Genomic DNA, 19,321 nt, shown 5'->3' with positions numbered 1-19,321 from the left:
ATTTATCAACAGAACTTCAGGTCAGAACCTGATTGCTTAAAATTCGGTGAGTTTGAGGATAAGCCTCTGATGACTTTTGAACCTAAATTTGGCCTCCACGATACTGCTGAATTGTGGTTTTCTGGCTCTGTTGATGGCCTAGTTTGTTTATGGCATTATATTCCCGGTGATGCAACTTACAAATGCAATCCAGTTGCACGAGAGTACATACTCCTTCCGGATCACAACTACATAAGAAAATCATATGCAATCGTGATTTATGGTTTTGGGTTCGTTGGATCCACAAAGCATTACAAGGTGGTGCGCTTTTATCAAGATAATTTTTCTTCCGAGGAAGGCTTATATAAGTCGGAATGTGAGGTCTATACACTTGGACCAGGCGCGTGGAGAAGTTTAGGCCATGGCTATTATATGAAATGGTCCATATATATACTCACCATTTTTAAAGACAGGTCAATCTTGATGTTATTCCGTGATGATTTTATGTTCACCTATCACCCAGGAACCAAAACTTTGCAAGAACTTGAGATATTTCGTCGGAGTAGTGGCTTTGGAATATTTGATGCAACAGTTTATGTCCCAAGTGTGATTAGACTCGAGAGTTTCAGGTTGGAGAAGGTTTCAGTGTTTTAGTTCTCAAATGTAATAGTATCTTTTATTAGCAATGAATGAGCAAGGTTTAAGAATAAAGCCTAGAAGCCGCAGCAGCTGCAGCTCCTTGTTAGGTTTTTCCCATTTTTAATCTATAATTGGAATAATATAATGTACAAATGCAATGAAAAAACCCTCTGGTTTGCACTGTATTCCAATTGAAGAAAACAAATCTGGCTTGCACTTGTTTGATTCCTAATACATCTCAACAGTGGCGGATAGTCCACCTTCTCCGGGGCACCATGTACTTAAGTGAGTATGTTACAAGTCGGTGGTCCAAATTCAAATTTTTGTTTCTACGGAGTCACATGTCTCCATTGGCCCCTACATGAATCCGCCCTTGCATCTCAACGAGAATACATTTATTCAACCAAAGGTTATACACTGAAGAAACTCAAGAGCCTGAAATTACGGTTCATATTACATAAAAGATCACTGTGAATGAAATTACAGAACAAGAAAATCACGAATTTCCTACATAAAACTTGTTAAACTAAGAAGGCAGAAGATACCATGCTCATAAAATATTGATAACCACATTTATTTTACAGTGACAATGACATACACATATACTACACACCATCATTATACGAGACCAGAAGAACACATCCTTGGGTACCAACTACCAACCGCAGCAAACCTGCATTCCTAATTCCGAATGATCTGCCTCTTCCGTCTCTTCGGGTTCTTTAGCATACGTCCAATGATGTAAAATAGCCAACTAATTCGCCACGAGTATCGATCTGTTATAATGTTTCCCACAACAAACCCAACTATTAGTCCAGCTCCGGTTCCTGCTAAGATGAAGATCCAATCATAGCCACTGGGGAACTCAAAATCTTCATTATCTTCCTCATCTTTCTGGTCTGTGTCAGCTGGAAATAAGTGCACTGTTCCACAATTCTTCTTTAAAGGGACTCCGCAAAGTCTTGAGTTTCCCACATAAGAAATGTTCTCAAATGTCTCAAATTGTGAGCCTCGTGGTATGCGACCACTCAGGAGGTTGTAAGACACATTGAAAAATGCAAGGAAATGGAGTTGTGATGCTAGTTGCTGAGGGATGACTCCTGAGAGCTTGTTTTGTGAAAGGTCCAATGACTCAAGCTGCGTAAGGCTCGTTAAGGATTGAGGAATGGGACCGGTGAGCTCATTGTTTGAAAGGTCGAGCATTTGAAGCGCCTCCAGACGCCCTAAAATTTTTGGAATCTGCCCCGTAAATTTATTACTTGAGAGATCAATAGCAGTGAAAACATTTGAAATCTTTTGGTACTTTCTCTTTACACCTTTGTTGGTAAGAGTTATAGAGCCCTGTATATATGGGATACTCCAACGCCAAGTCCTGGTTTTAAAGTTTACATCTACGTTTATATATGGTTCCACTTCTGGAGTAGATATCTTCATTGTATTCCAGATCAGGATATACTCCACAGGCAAATTACCAGTTAGAAAGTTTCCAGAGAGATCAAGTATTCGCAACATTGGGAACCCCAAACGACTTTCAGGACTTCCCATTGCACCATGAAATTTGTTGGAGTGCAGAAGTAGAACTTGCAGCTGCGGAATTCTTTCCAACCAGATGGGAAAAGGCTGCTCAATCTGATTATCAGATAGATCCAAAATCCTAAGCATTTTACAGTTTGACAATGATTTTGGTATTTCTGTGAACTGGTTTTGACTCAAGTCCATCACCTTCAATTTGCATTCCTTTGAGTATGTTTGAGGAATTGGACCTGAAAAGTTGTTGCCTTGGAGAACAAGATCTTCCAAAGAATTATCGAGACAAGGAAGAATCCGTCCACTCATGTTATTATACGACAAGTCAAGAAATTTAAGAGACATTTGACTACAGATCTTGGGTGGGATATGTCCACTCAGTCTGTTGAATGATGCAAATAACAAAATTGTTTTTGGTGGTAGAATTGGGAGATTACCTTGCAGCATATTATTGCTTATGTCTATGACTCTTAAGCTCTTACTTGGAAGAACAGTCGAATTTAGTTCCATGGATGTAAGGAAGTTCCTATTTACTGCAATCGCCTCAAGATGATCACTTACATTCCATATCCAGAGCGGTATTTTATGGTGAATATTATTTTCTTCCAGGAACAGAACTTCCAAATTACTCTGGAATTTGAGAAAATAGGGGAACGTTTTTAGATTACAGCTAACTAATTGTAAAGTTTTAAATTTTGCATGAGTGAAGTTAATGTGATGGTGGGTGAGTAACGTTATCTTGTTTGAAGATAAACTGAGAAAGGTGAGCTTTGTGAGGCCCAGAAAAATATCAGCCTCTACCGTTCCGACAAGCTTATTTACACTTAGATCAAGATTTTGAAGGTTCTTGAGTTGTGAGAATGAGCTTGGGATATTGCCTGTCAGTTCATTATTGCGAAAACTTAATGTATTCAACTGGGTCATGTTCATCAGCCACAACGGAATTTCACCAGCAAAGTGATTAGATCCAAGGTAAAGATGAGTAAGTTGGGTATGGTTTGAAAAGGATGATGGGATTTCACCATATAGATTGGTATGATCTAGGTCCAGAAAAGAAAGTTTAGTTAGCTTGTCAAGCCAAGAAAGTTTGTTTGACCTGTCAAGCATGTTATTGGAAAGTGATAAATAAGTGAGCTCGGTTAAGTTACCAATTGAGGCTGGAATCGATCCTGAGAAATAGCATTCCCCGAGTTTCAATATTGTTAGTGACTGCAGGCTTCCGATTGAGATAGGTAAGTTACCTGAGAAATTTGTGAAATATAGTGCTAGTTCTTTCAAAGAGCTTGTTTGGTTAAACTCAGGTAAATAACCGGTGAGATATTGGTTGCCAACCACATTAAGAGAAAGCATGTGGGGTAAAAGGAAAATGTCAATCGGAAAGATACCATGGAAATTGTTGTTGCTCAGATCAAGAGAAGTCAATTTAAACATTTTTGACAGCTCGGCTGGGATTGGGCCAGAAAAAACAGAGAGTGAGAGATTAAGACGTGATAAACTTGAAAGATGAGAAATTTCACGCGGGATTGTTGAGTTTTGGAAGTCATTATCAGCCAGGTTTAGGGTCTGAAGGTGAACAAGGCTAAAGACAGTGCTATTGGAATGAAGAATGCCATAGAGGAAACTGCTGCTGAGGTGAAGACCGATGATGTAACCAGTTTTATCATCGCATTCAACCCCATGCCACGAGCAGCAATCAGTAGTATTTTCTCCAGTAACCTTCCAAGATTCAGTCTTTGAGTAAGCAGAGGAATCAATGGAGACAGACACATTAAGAGAAAGGCTTTGCTTAAAATGTAACAAAGCGGATCTCTCATGATCATGGCACAGAGTAGCAGTGGAGTGCGTTAAGGTATGCACCACAGTAACAACATCAAGAGTGTATAGAAGAAACAAGAATAGGGAGTTTTTAAAGCTATAGGACGCCATAGCTTATAAAATCTTAAAAACACTTCAATTTTTGGAATGCTGTTTTAGAATCAGTAAATTGGCTATATATACCATTAAGTACAACCATTTTTTTTCCTTGGCGCCAGATTCCAGGAAGTCCCTGAATTGTTAGAGCCCGCCTCGCGTAAATCAAAGTCAGAATGTCAACTTTGTAAAATGTAGTCAGCAAAAAGAAAGTTCAAACAAGAGAGAGACTTGCTCATATAAACCCAGGTCTTGCGTAGTTAACTTCTTCCCAAACTCGAGGATTAGCTATGGTGACATCTTTGCTCTTCACCATCAAGTGATGAAGATTCAACCTCATCTCGTAGAATTCATTTGCTTCCACATAAGTCACTCTCACTGGTTTACCAGGAATCTTTCAAGTGTTTATTTTTCCACATGACCTTTATTTTGTTTATTGATATTAGTAAGCCACAATAACTCAGAGAGGACTTGTATGATCTCAAGAACATAACATATATATGTACCTTTTATCTTTTATAAATAATCAACCAAATTTCTTAGTATCATGAATTCATGATCTATCAACTTTTAATTATCACCTTAATCCTTTTAAAAAAAGATTATGAATCTTCTTGATGCAAGGCTTCTAGGTGCAGTATACATTCAGACGGGCGGCCAAATCACAATATTTACTACTATTCAGACCTTGCTTAGCATGCTAATTAATCACACACGCACCAGAGTCAAACTCATGACCTCTCGCAAGAAGTATAAGAGCTCAACCACTCCCCCAACACTTTGTTGACAGCAACAAACAAACAAACTTGGCTGCTACAAAACCCCTTCTCTTAATTTCTGGATCGATTAGCAACTGATTACATTTACATAAATGATTTATAGTAGAAGTGCCTTATTATATTGGAAAGAGGTGACTGCCCGACTGGTCTGTGTATTTACCGAAGCTAAATCAACTAGTTTCATTTAAACAACTGTCTTTAAAATAAAGTGTAATTAGAATGACCAGTACGAACTTCCTCAAGTAGTCAAGAATGTAAACATTACTCATGTTCTTTACGATATTAACAAAAGCTATATTGATTATTCTCTTCATGCATGTTCAGATATCAAACATGTAAGACTATAAGCATGTGACCATCAATTATAAATTTGTTCATATCAACCAAGTTCTGTCTGAATCGAGCGAGTTTATTTTTTTTAAAACGAGATGAGTCTAGTCGAATTTAATAATCGAGCAGAAAGTGATACTTAAAATTGGCTCGTTAATAAACGAGTCAAACCCGAACCGAACACGAATTTGTTCACGAACAATCGAGCTCAACATAGTTTGTCCACAAATAGTTCACATATATTTTTTCATAACCAACCTGCAACTATAATTTATAGTTTAGAAGTTATACTGAGATCAAATACTAGCCATTTTCTTATAATAATATACGCACTCTACACTTTTTACTTAATTTATATTATTTTTCTTTTTCAAGTCGAGTTTTAAGAAAATATTCAGTTTTGTAGAAATATGATTGTTAGTATTTCCAGATCCTTAGCCTTGTCTTACCATGATGCTAATTACAGCTACATTCTTAACTGTTACCTGTTATGAGTTGAAGACCTAGAGAAGATCACTTAGGATTGTAGAAAATTGAATCCTGATTTCCAGGAGGATTTCCGGGTCATTAGTATCAATGTAATTATGAATAAACAGATGTGAGGTCTGTCTCATCAGCCTCCATAACTAGAGCTGTTCGCGAACCGAGCCGTTCGCGAACAAGCTCGAGCTCGGCTCGTTAAGGGCTCGGTTCGGCTCGGTTCGTTAAAGGCTCGAGCTCGAGCTCGAACACAAAAATGTGTTCGTTAAGAAAACGAGCTCGAGCCGAGCTTTTGGCATGTTCGGCTCGAGCTCGGCTCGGCTCGATTCGGCTCGAAAAAAAAATTAAAAAAAAAAATTATTTTTTATATATTTAATTATTATGAATTTTATTCAGATTTTTTATAAATATTTTTAAATTATTGAACTATACGAATGTCAAAATATATATTTTAGTAATTTGAAAAAATTCAGATATTAAAAATTAATTTTTTAATTTGATATTTTAATAATTAACAAGTGATTTAACTATTACTTGTAACTAGTATTTATTTCCTGATTGGTGTTTCGATTTTTTGAAATTATTTATAAATGATCCAACCGTACCGATGTCAAGATCTATATATTTAAGTGATATAATAAAAAATTTAGAAAAAATAAATATATTTGGTTTGCTATTTTAACGGTAAACTAGTAGTTTGACTAGTACTTCTCCCATATTAATATTTCGATTTTTTAAAAAATATTTATGAATGATCCAGCCGTACGGATGTTAATATCTATATTATTTAGTAATATGACAAAAAATTTAAAAAAAATAAATATATTTGATTTGTTATTTTCACAGTCAACAGTTGTTTTGACCTTTACTTGTAACTAGTGTTTAGTCTCATATTAATGTTTCAATTTTTAAAAAATATTTATGAATGATCCAACCGTACGGATGTTAATATCTATATATTTTAGTGACATGATAAAAAAATTAGAAAAAAATAAATTTATTTTGTTTATTATTTTGACAATCGACCAATTGTTTGAATAGTTGTTAGAACTAGTGTTTAGTCTCATATTAATGTTTCAATTTTTTAAAAAATATTTATGAATGATCCAACCGTACGGATGTTAAGATCTATATATTTTAGTGACATGACAAAAGTTTTAGAAAAAAATAAATGCATTTGGTTTGTTATTTTAACAGTCAACCAGTGTTTTGACCTTTACTTGTAACTAATGTTTAGTCTCGTATTAATGTTTTGATTTTTTTAAAAATATATATAGATGATCCAACCGTACAGATGTTAATATCTATATATTTTAGTGACATGATAAAAAATTTAGAAAAAAATAAATTTATTTTGTTTGTTATTTTGACAATCAACCACTTGTTTGAACAATACTTGTAACTAGTGTTTAGTCTCGTATTCATATTTTGATTTTTTAAAAATATTTATAGATGATCCAACCGTACGGATGTTAAGATCTATATATTTTAGTGACATGACAAAAGTTTTAGAAAAAAATAAATATATTTGGTTTGTTATTTTAACAGTCAACCGGTGTTTTGACCTTTACTTGTAACTATTGTTTAGTCTCGTATTAATGTTTTGATTTTTTAAATAATATTTATAGATGATCCAACCGTACGGATGTTAATATCTATATATTTTAGTGACATGATAAAAATTTTAGAAAAAAATAAATTTATTTTGTTTGTTATTTTGACAATCAACCACTTGTTTGAACAATACTTGTAACTAGTGTTTAGTCTCGTATTCATGTTTTGATTTTTTTAAAAATATTTATAGATGATCCAATCGTACGGATGTTAAGATCTATATATTTTAGTGACATGACAAAAGTTTTAGAAAAAAATAAATGTATTTGATTTGTTATTTTAACAGTCAACCGGTGTTTTGACTTGTACTTGTAATTAGTGTTTAGTATCGTATTAATGTTTCGATTTTTTAAAAAATATTTATGAATGATCCAACCGTACGGATGTTAAGATCAATATTTTTTAGTGATATGACAAAATTTTTAGAAAAAAATAAAAGTATTTGGTTTGTTATTTTAACAGTCAACCGGTGTTTTGACCAGAATTTTTTAATTAAGCTCGGCTCGGCTCGGCTCGGCTCGACTCGGCTCGTTTTGATGGAGAAAGCTCGTGTTCGGCTCGTGTTCGGCTCGGTTCGACTCGACTCGATTTTGTTCGATAAAAGCTCGTGTTCGGCTCGTTCGTTAACGAGCTCGAGCTCGAACACAGGTTTTTGTTCGTTAAGAAAGCTCGGCTCGGCTCGGCTCGTCAGAAAAAAAATTAAAGCTCGGCTCGGTTCGATCAAAACTCGACTCGGCTCGGTTCGTGAACAGCTCTATCCATAAGTAACCTTTCATAGTTTTGTAGTAAGTAGTGAAGTAATAAAAATTAATCTCCAACTTCACCATCTTCCCTAAAACATCTTTATGGTTTCAGAGCAGGTCAGATCTGTCACCTCTTTCCTTCTCATTTTTTTCCCATGACAAAATACATACAAACTGCCATGGCCAGTGAGACAGAAAGCGGAACTTCTAGCCCAAACATAAACCAAACTCCAGTTAATTCTCACCATGTTGTTTTTCCTGAAAACACTACAATACCTATTATCGGTCATAAGCTTACAAGCCACAATTACAACCAATGGTCCCATTTTGTCATGATTTTTATTTGTGGAAAAGGAAAAGAAGAGTATCTTACTGGGACAACTCTCAAGCCAGATGAAAAAGGGGTTAAATATCAAAGTGGTCACTCAATTAAAGGCCATATAGCAGTTTAATCATCAAACTTATCGGGGTATCGTTTGAATCACTGAAGTCATAATAAATATCGAAAATATAACTCAAAATATGTGTTTGAGAATTAAAAATTATTTTATGGAGTTGTATATATTTTTCTTGAATCCTATTACAACCAAATGAAAATGTATGAATTTTAGTATTTTATATAATATAGTAAGATTTTTAAAAATTTATCTACTATTTATTTTTAATTTTTTAGTCACTTTCTTTATTTAAATAAAAATAATTAGTAGATAAAATTTTAAAAATCTTACAAAATCATCTAAAATACTATGAATTTATAACTTTTCATTCCGTTCTAATAAGATTAAAGAAAAATGTTTAGAACTCCATAAAATAAATTTTAATTCTCGAGCACATATTTTGAGGTATCTATTTGATATTTATTATGACTTTAGTGATCCAAATGATACCCCGATAAGTTTAATGATTAAACTGATATATGACATTCAGTTGAGTGATCACTTTGATATTTAACCCATGAAAAAAGTCCAGATTATCGTACTTGGAAGGTGGAGAACAACATGGTGATGTCTTGGCTTCTGAACTCCATGACAAACGAAATAGGAGAAAATTTTATGTATTACAAAACTGCAAAGAAGATATGGGATGCAGTGCGTAAAACCTATTCAAACAAAGACAACACTTCTACAGTCTTTGAGATTAAGGGAATTCTCCAAGATCTTAAACAAGGAGAATCATCTACCACTGATTATTTCAACATGCTCATTCGTTATTGGCAACAGCGTGACATGGAAATGTCCAGATTATGGGAAACAATACAAACAACTACAGGAGAAGGAACGAATCTATAAATTTCTCTTAGGTTTAAACCGTGACTTGGATGAAGTTCGTAGAAGAATTCTGAGCACAAAGCCTTTGCCAAGTGTTCGTGAAGTTTTTTACGAGATTCGTAGAGAAGAAACACGAAAGAAAGTCATGCTCGGCGTCACCACCAATCAGCCTAGTACTGTTGGGTCTACCTTAGTTGTTCGAGGACCACACTTCAACACTTCTAAAGCATCTGAGCCAAGCAGTCATGCATTCCATAAGAAAAGCAATCGTCTGTGGTGTGAACACTGCAAAACAACCGGACACACGAAAGAGACTTGTTAAAAACTCAATGGGAAACCAGTTGACTGAAAACAAACACTACGTATTACTCAAGAAAGCAAAGGGAACGCAGCTACAAGTGAAAATCAGAACCCTTTTAACAAGGAGCAGATGGGTGCGTTGCAGAAAATGCTAAATGCAACAATTCATAATGCTTTGAAATCTATTGGAACCAGCACCGTGACTATGACACAAGGTAATTCTCTAACAACACTTAGTTCTGAAGTACAAAATCTCAAATACTGGATTGTTGATTCAGGGGTTTCAGACCATATAACTGGAGACATTACTCAATTGGAAAATCACAAGCCATGTAGTGCAAATACTATGGTTCGAATTGCAGATGAATCCTCCTCTGTTGTTGCTTGGATATGATCTGTTTTCATATCCAAAGATGTAAGACTCGATTCGGTCTTATTTGTTCCTAAACTTGATTTTAATCTCTTATCCATCAACAAGTTTACTAAAGATACAAATTGCATTACTAAATTAACTGAAAAAACATGTGAATTTCAGGATTTGATCTCGGGGAGGATGATTGGCAATGTTGAGTTGAGTGGAGGTTGTTATTCCCAATGGACTAACAATGAGATTTACAGAAGGGGGGTTGAATGTAAATCTCAAAACTTTTCCAAGTTTTGAGCAGTTTCTAAGGCTAAGTATTTTAGTGAGCAAATGTGTGTGAATTGCTTGAAGCTGATACAGACAGATATATATTCAAACACAAATTTAAAGAGCACAAAGAACTTAAAAACTTTTCTGGTGGATTTGTTGTTCCACCAGAGATGTGTTATTTCAAAAAATCTGTGATTCAAAGAACTTAAATCACAGCTGCTTCCTAGTACAAACTAGATGATTTTCTCTCTGGATATTTCTAAACAGCTCAAGGAAAATTCATTTCTAATTACTAGCTACTACTTGGTTTATATACACCAAGTTTACAAGTGAAGACAAAGATAAAGTACAATAAGAAAATAGTTCTCCACTTGTTTCTATTCCATTTTTATCCAGTGTAATATGGAATTATCTGTTGACTTTCCATTTTGAACCAGACTAAAAACGGCTGCTTTTTCTGCTGTTCCTGAAATAGGCTACCACATCTCTGTCAATCCCTGTGCCTCTGTCAGCTTGTGAATTGTCACTGTCAACTGCTAATGAACTAAGCATCCGTTGAAGCTTTCATCCGTTGATGCCTTATCCGTTGAGGCTTTATCCGTTGAAGCCTTATCCGTTGATGCATTATCAGTTGAAGTCTTTATCCGTTGAAGCGCTTATCCGTTGATGGATATTATCCATTGAAGAATTTATCCGTTGATGGATATTATCCGTTGAAGCATTAGAGACATCCGTTGAAGCTTTGTTTCTTATCCGTTGAAGGTATTCAATATCCGTTGACACTTCTTCACTTATACAAAATTACAAGGCATGGAATATTTACAATTAGCCTTCCTATTTGCATATCTATTAGTAGTCAACATGACTGATAATTTCCTACAACATCTAAGAATTACAACTTAAATCCAGAGAATGAAATGTGCTACAGTACTAAACTTATTGCTAAGTAAAGCTACTCCTTCAACGGATAGCCAAGATGGTCTTATCCGTTGAGGTTACAATCACTAGATTTCTACTTAAGTGTTTTGTTTAACTTATCATCAAACTAATACACATATTCCTAACAATCTCCCCCTATTTATGTCTACTAGAACTGTAGGCATAAATTTGGGTTTAACTTGATGATAACAAAACACTTGACAAATATATGAACTATAATAAAGCAGAAATTCAAAAGTGCTACAAAAATGTGTATGGAATTGAAGAATTACATTGTTTCCAAGGGTGCTCCTTTAGCCTGAGCAGATTACTTTCTTTTCCTTTGATCCCTGGTTTTCTTTCCTAGCCTCCTGTCATTCTCCTCTATTTGAAGTTGAAGTTGTCTGTAGAATTCAGCTTCATCTTCTTCATTGATATCTAACTTAGATTGCATATCCTTGAGAGTTTCATTACTGGCAATCTTTAGCTGATCTTCAATTCTGAAAAATCTTCTGACTCCTTTGTTGTCTCTGAACTCCATCAACCAATAAGGTGATTTGTGAATTGTAATTCCTCTTTCTTGAATGAGTAAAGTTCTAGGCAAGGCATTGGGCTCCCTCCAAGTTTTCCTTATATTGGCAATCTTGTTGAGAATCTCAGTCTTGGCAGTCCTGGTAAAGCCAGAATCCTTTTGTATGGCTGAGTAGACTCTAAGCAAGGTAGAGTAGCCTTCATTCAGAATTCTATGAAGAGGCCATGTTCTTTCCCCGGCTCCTTTGTATTTGAACACTAGTCTTTCTGGTAGCTGTCTGTAGGCAGCTATTCCCCTTACATCCTCCAGCTCATCCAGATAGAGTTCAATGTCTGAAAATTCTTTTATATCACAGATGTGAACATAATCATCTTTAGAGGTTTGAGGTTTAGGCTTAGGCTTCTGTGTGAATTTGATTGAGGCTTTAGAGGGTGTTGATTTGATTATTCTTTTCTGCTTCTTTGATGGTGGGGAAGAGGTTAGGAAGGTAGGCAATTTGATGGTGTCCCAATCAATTGGTTCCTCCTTGGGAATGATTGTTTCACCATGAATGTTCATGAAGGGGTCAGGTACAATTGGTTCAGGAATAGAGGGTAGTGGTTTGGATATTGATTGGGTTTCTTCAGTCTTATCTACCTCCTTTCTCTTTGCATTGACCTTCTTTCTTTTTCCTTTCTGCCATTCTTTCTTACTTCTTTCCTCCATCTCAGTACCAACCATGTCCCCCATAGCTTCTTCATCTTCACCTTTGTCTTCAATTGGTTTCTGTGCTTCAGCCTGACTTGACTTTAGCTGTTTTTCAAGTTTTGCTTGTGCTCTCTTGTCAGCCTTTAGCTGTTTGACTTCTTCCTTCAACCTTTTGGCTTCTTCCTTCTTGGCTATTGAGAATTTGGGATGTCCTTGCATCACACATATGCTCTTTCCCTCTCTAAAGATAATAGCCATGTTTCTCCTTACAGCCTCATCCATGGACTCTTTGAGATATGCAATACTTCTACCTAAAAGCTTGTCTTCATCAGCTTTTGGAAGAGGAAAATCCACCTCTTTTAGAGGATTCTTTGTAGAGTCTTTATTGGATCTGTTGTTGGGCTTGAGAACCAGAGGTTGCAGATCTTTGGAAGAAGTTTCTCCATCCTTATGCCTCCCTACTGGCTTGAGTTCCACAATAATTGATTCCACTTTTGTGTTATGCTTCACAGATTGTGATTGAGAAGTTGTAGAACCAAATATTAGTTGCAACTTTTCATCAATCTTCTTCCTTTGCTCTTTGACTTGTAATTCAGCTGCTGCTATCTGGATTAGATCAATTCCATCTAGCTTTCCTTTGACTTGAATAGTTGGAGAAGTTGTGATGACAGGAACTAGCACTTGAGAAATCTGAATTATTGTAGATGGCTCTCCTTCCCCTTCCCTTTTATTCTCCCCCTTTTTGTTATCATCAAGGGTAGGGGTCAAGCCTTGTGCTTGTGCCAGCTGCATGAGTAGATTTGTTTGAGTTTGTTGATTCTGAAGAATGGTGACCATAGAGTCTTCAATGATTTGAACCCTATCTTCCAATCTGGCCAGCCTCTTGTCAGCATCAGAAGCTTTCCTCAGTCTCCCCAACAAATCTTGTATAGTACCAGAGGGCATGAGAGAATCCAATTTCTCAGCATTGTAGGATTTCAGATCAGCAATGTCCAGCTTGAGCTCATCCACACTTAGATTTTGCTGGTAATGCTGCAACTGCAAGAGATGCAGAGATTCCAGATGAGCTTGAAGAATTGCCTTGGTACCAGCATCCTGAGTCTCCTGAAGAGCCTGCTGAATTTGCATGACTTGTCTGACCAAGGTGACACCAAACTCTCCTAGTGTTGATGGTTTTGCCCATGCCCATGCAGGAAGATCAGGAACAGAACTTGGGCCTGCTACTCCCCCTAAGTTCATGCTCTCATCCAAAGAATTAGAGTCATCATCATGAGAATTTACTCCAAATTCTTCAGATGGCTCACCATCTTGAGAAGGCAGCCTGTTGACAGCAGCTTTGTCTCTGAGAAGAGATGCTGAAGTGTGTACAAGATTAAGTGTTTGTTCTGCCTCCACATTGCCCTGAGCAGCCAACAATTGATAGGCTGAAACAGGATGAGTAAAAGTGTCAGCATTCAAGGAAATGTTATCAATGACAGCCTTGTAATGTTGCTGAAATTGTCTTTCCTTTTCTGCTTCATCCACTTTCATTAACTCTGAAAGGCATATGTCATAGCCTACAATCAGCTTGCAATCATAAGGAATGACATCTCAGATCTAAAGACCACTGTAATACCAAAGCTCAATTCTATTCAGGACACTCCAAATTTATCAGCTAATGACATATCCAACTTCTGCTCTCTACATACAAGAATGACTTCTCTTGAAGACCTCGTTGAGATGAATCATTCACTGGACTCCTCAAGATTTCTAAAGATAGAGACGGGCATGGAACATCTCAATGAAGGGATGAAGCACCTATATTACATGATCAAGAATTCTCATTGCCCTAATGAAGAACAAAGAGCTTATTTTGAAGGACCGTCTGGTGGAGGATCAGGCTCTGGAGGTGATGGAGGTTCCAAAGGAAAGTCAGTAGAGGATCCCTCAACTAAGGGGGAGAAGAAAGGGAGTAGTGCCAAAGGGAAAGAAAAAGATACCTCTGCTGGAAACAAAGGAAAGGCTGATGATGTCTACTACAGTGGAGAACAGGATGACTTTGACATTTTTGACATTCCCACTGAACCAGTTCAGGAAGATAAAGATGGGTTATTTGAAGCTGAAGAGGAAAGTGATTTTGAAGATTGGGAAGAGGAAGATACAGTGGATCCTAGGTTTGAGAAAGAATTTCAGAAAGAGCAGTCAGAGATGCTAAGAAAAGAAGCTGAACTCAAGAAGGTCTCTCAGATCATTGACAGGAGGAAAGACATACAAAGAACAGAAACTCTTCAAAAGCAACGTCTTCATGACATTAAGGCTCAAGAAAGGAGAAGAGATGTCAGACTAAAGATTGGTGAAAAATGGGATGAAGCTAGGAGAGTACTTGATATGCCTCAGCTGAGCACTAACAATGATAGGCAGTTCTTACATCTTCTTGACAAGCTGGAAATCTCAAATCCTAACAATGACATGTACATGAATGCTATCAAGACTGAAGTCTCAAGGATCACAGCTGCTTTTGATAGATCCCTAAATGAGATGAGCATTTTTGTATATTGTCAGAGTGAAGGATCATTCAAGGTGTCACTTCATCTATTTGAGAATCGTTCTTTGTCAGAGATTTGGGTTCTTTTAAACAAAGTCAAAAGAAGCTCAGAATTGAATGAAGTTCTTCGAGAAAGGCTTAAAGAGTTTGCCAGCAGGGCTAGTCCTCAAGTGGTCAACAATCCTCATCAGGTGAGATTCTTTAAGTCTGATTGTCTTCAAATCTGTCAGCTAGATGTACAATCTCTTAAAGACTACTCAGCTAAGCATCTGGTCTGGATGGAACATCATTTGAGAACTGCTGGATATTCATCCATGTTGAAGACTCAAGCTGCTGACTTGATTCAAGCTTATTGTGAAAAGAATGTTAAAAGGTACACTCAACTCAAGAATAAGCTGAAGTCAGTTGGAGTTCAACCAGTCAGACCAGCAAGCTTTACTTCAGAAAAGGATCGTGTCTTTGACAAGGAATTGCTTCAAGATTTAGAAGAAGGTGAAGTCAGAAGAGAAGACAACTGAAGTCAATTAGCTCAAAACTCAATGTAATATGATTAGAGCTTTATGAATCAAGATAGTCTAATATAGTTATATGTTCAGGCTAGAGGAACATCTATCTTGTATTCACTTGTAAATTTCATTTGGAATCTGGAAAATGTTAAATATAATCCAGAACTTTTCTGCTATTTACTTTACATTACTGTTTATATCTTTTTCTTATTTGTTAGTTGAGTTATCCTCTAGGTATTTGTTATTATTGTCTAACAAGCAAATAGGGGGAGATTGAAAGGCATATGTCATAGCCTACTCGTTTATTTGAGTATTTAACTCAACTCAAATAAGAATGTAATAAGTAAATAGTGGATCAATCATCAGAGAGATCTCACAAAGTAACATCTGTCAAAGAATAAAGAAACATTGTTCATCTGCAGACTTGGTGATTCACTGGAAGAAGTTCAAGAATTTGATCATGCCTCAGTGATATAAATCAAGATCGTGGATTTAATCAAGTGACAGAGATCTCGTCAGGGTATCATTTATTACAAGGATTCAATCAGAACAACAAAGTCAAGACATGAAGAAACGTCACGAAAGTTAGTCACTCATGAACCAGACAGTACATCGAGTGTCAGCATTGAAGTGGCGGAATTGATTCATAAGTCTCAGTGACTTTCAGAAGATTGTCAGAAGAATGGATGCTGCTCAGGGTTAGTATTAATTCTCTATTAATTAATTAAGTCATATAATTTTAATTATGAAAATAATTTATATCTGCAAAGATTAATTTATTTGATTAATTAAATTAATTGATTAATTAATTCTGAATTAATATTAAGGTTTTTCAGAATTTTAATTGGTTAAAATCTGTTTTAATTCTAAAAAGACAACTGATTGTACTAGTATGACAATCGGTATGACAATTGATAGTCATACCGAAAGTCATGCTAATTCAGTTGATTGTCTTGATAGAATTATTATTTAGATTAAAATCACTTATTAATTCAGTAAGACAATTTCATTTGAACTAATATGACAATCGGTATGACCATCAATAGTCATACCGAAAGTCTTGCTAGTTCATTTTAATTGTCTTGCTAGCTCTAAAAGATTGTCACACCGAAAGTCTTATTGGACAAAGGATTGTCATACCAGTTCATTGATCTCGGCTGTGTTGATTAAAAAGAAGCAGAAGCATCCAATTTACTTACTCTAATACAGAAAAGCAATCAAACAGAAGCCAAGAACAAAAAGAGAACAAGCAGCCAAATATTTCATCTTATCTGCTAATTCAAGATTACAATTTCTAGCTTGTAAAGTTAAATCCAATCAACTAGAAATCACTCTCTTGTTCTTGTGTATCAATCTAGCGGATCAAAATCCCTAGAACTTAATCTCAAATCGCATTTAGCATTTGATCTTTTAATTACAAAAATAGAAAAAGTTCATGTCGAATTTATTCTAAATTTGTAATAATTGATTTGAGATTAATCCCTTGTAACCGATACCGTAGTTGTAACACCTTTCAAGTTTAATAAAAGTTTTATTTAACTTGAATTTTGTTTCACAATTTTATTCCGCATTTTATTCGACTAAACGGTATTGTTTGCATTCAACCCCCCCTTCTACAAACAAATTGGGACCTAACAATTGGTATCAGAGCCTTCTGATTAACGTACAAATCTAGATCCTAGACTTTTGTGTTTCTTTCACTTCTTGAATTTTTTATTCACTCAAAAAAATTCATAATGACTACACAAAAAGTTGGAACCGTTAAAATTCCACTTTTTGATAAAGAAAATTATGTTATGTGGAAGAAGAAGATGATACTGTTTTTACAGGTTGCTATGACTATCAATTTATATATATGTTTGCATATGTTTGCATATGTTTGTACATGTCGGTATAGTTTATACTGGCAAGACAATCGGTATGACTATCAATTGTCTTGCCAGTTTTGAACCATATATATAATTAGTTTCATTTTATTATTATACTGGTATGACAATCGGTATGACTATCAGATTGTCATACCAGTTATAATTTTAATATTTATTCTATTGTTTTTGTTTATTATATTCTTCAGTATAGTTTTATACTGGCAAGACAATCGGTATGACTATTGGATTGTCTTGCCAGTTATAAACATTATATATATATTTCATTTTCTTTTTGCCTGGTATGACAATCGGTATGACAATCCCGGATTGTCATACCAGCTGTAATATAAAAGCGTGTGTGTGTATTGTTTTAAACCATTTTCAACAGTTAATCACTTCTAAAAAAAATTTCGAACAGTTTCTTCCTCGTTTTCTCTCTTCTCTCTCCTCGAACCAAATCAATAGAACTGCTCTTTCCTTGCTCGAGTTTTTACTCAGCAAACTGATTCATCACTTTGTGATATATACATACAAGTATATATATACAGAGGTGCTGTTGAATTTTTATTAAAAAAAAAAAATTTATTATAAAAAAACGCAAAATCAAATAAAAATCAGTTTGCCCCTTCAAATTCTATTTGTGTTTGTTGATTTTGAACTTTTTATTTTTATTTTCAATTTCTGATTTGTGTCTTTTGGTTTGTCAAAACTGTGTTTGTGAGTTAGGAATTTTAACGAGATACATTTCTGTCTAAATTTTTCGATTATAATTAATTTAATTCGAATTATTAAATTAATTTAATTAATTCGAATTTTCTTAATATTATTCTTAAAATTCTGAAAAGCGTGTGTCTTATTATTATTTTAAATGGCTCTCAATTTCCAAATTGTCGCGCATAATCAGGTTGGTTATTTTAATCCGGAAAAATGTGATGTTGAAAAATTTAAGCCATGGATTAGATTTTTAAATGACCATTCGATTGTTAGCTCTGCTATTAAATCAAATGTGATTTTAAACGTCGATCTACTTAGACTGATTTGCACAACTTCTACTGTGGCCGATGATTCAAAATCTTTTTCATTCACCGTCGCAAACACACAGTATGTAGTTGATGAAACAGTCGTCAATCGTGCGTTAAATTTTCCACTAGACAATTTCTATAATTTACCCTCTGAAAATGATATCACAAATTTTTTCAATGCTATTCACTATCAGGGGGTGATCAATTTAACCAAACTTTCTAAATCAAATTTGGTGTCTGAATGGGATATTTTCTTCGATACACTTTCCAAAGTGTTTGCCAACTACACAAAATCCAATTTCATAACATCACTTCCACTCTGCAGTATATTGGTCTTGCGGTTGTTTTCAATCAAAGGATCAATTTTGGCAAACTACTTTTTCCCATTCTCTTGAGACGTCTAACTTCTGCTTTACGTGATCATTCTACAAATCATAGGGTATCATGTTACTATGCTTGTTTTCTCATGCTTATAGCAGATCATCTACTCACCCCTGAACACAAAGCACTTTTTGCTAACTCTGCGGTAACCGAACCCCCTTCAGTTAGCAAAAAGATTTACACTCGCCAAGACACAACCTTCAAATTTATGCAAGTTCCAGTACTTGTATCTGCTTTCATGGCCAATTATATTCCCTTACCTATTTTCAATCTTCCCGGCCATGAACAGCAACCTCAACCTCCAGTGGTACAAGCCACCCAGGCTCTTCCATTACAGGTAGTAATTCCTCACTCTCACTCTCTTCCTACTTCTGTTGAAAGACCCCCAATGGTTGATAGGGCTGACCATGAAGTTGTAGAACCACAGCTTCAATCCCAGGTCATAGAGCCAAACACAGAGTCTCATTCTATCTCAACCTCTCCCCCACTGTCTAAAATGTTACCCAGAAGATTACTAGGAAGTAGTACATTGTTAAATATGAGTGAACCCTCAGCTCTGCCTCCTCCTAAGAAAAGAAGAACATATTCTGAGGCATCTGAAAGCCCATCCTTGTCCTCCCAACAGGACATGGACTTTGAAATGGCCAATGAACAGTTACTAGAGGCATTCTCTCAACAG

At 35.5% G+C, this 19,321-nt stretch overlaps 1 protein-coding gene and 1 long non-coding RNA gene across 5 annotated transcripts in view; both read right to left on the bottom strand.

Moving 5' to 3' along the window:
• Positions 1-1,299: 1,299 nt before the first annotated feature.
• Positions 1,300-4,071, bottom strand: LOC141695294 (receptor-like protein 49). The gene has a single exon (XM_074499551.1). The coding sequence runs from the start codon at positions 4,069-4,071 to the stop codon at positions 1,300-1,302; it is 2,772 nt and encodes a 923-aa protein (XP_074355652.1).
• Positions 4,072-9,042: 4,971 nt separating this feature from the next.
• Positions 9,043-19,321, bottom strand: part of LOC141695158 (uncharacterized) — a 28,274-nt gene continuing 17,995 nt past the window's right edge. For all 4 annotated transcript variants that reach the window (XR_012564313.1, XR_012564314.1, XR_012564315.1 and 1 more), the window contains one exon: positions 9,043-9,555. This is a non-coding gene — a long non-coding RNA (uncharacterized LOC141695158). The remainder of the gene's footprint in view (positions 9,556-19,321) is intronic.

The sequence above is a fragment of the Apium graveolens genome, chromosome 11 (genome assembly GCF_009905375.1).
Source record: "Apium graveolens cultivar Ventura chromosome 11, ASM990537v1, whole genome shotgun sequence".
Lineage (NCBI taxonomy): Eukaryota > Viridiplantae > Streptophyta > Magnoliopsida > Apiales > Apiaceae > Apium > Apium graveolens.
Note: the sequence above shows the minus strand (reverse complement) of the source record. Positions and strands in the feature narration are given on the sequence as shown.

Excerpts from the sequence above, each read along its gene's own strand:
- LOC141695294 (XM_074499551.1), bottom strand. The coding sequence starts at position 4,071 with ATGGCGTCCTATAGCTTTAAAAACTCCCTATTCTTGTTTCTTCTATAC.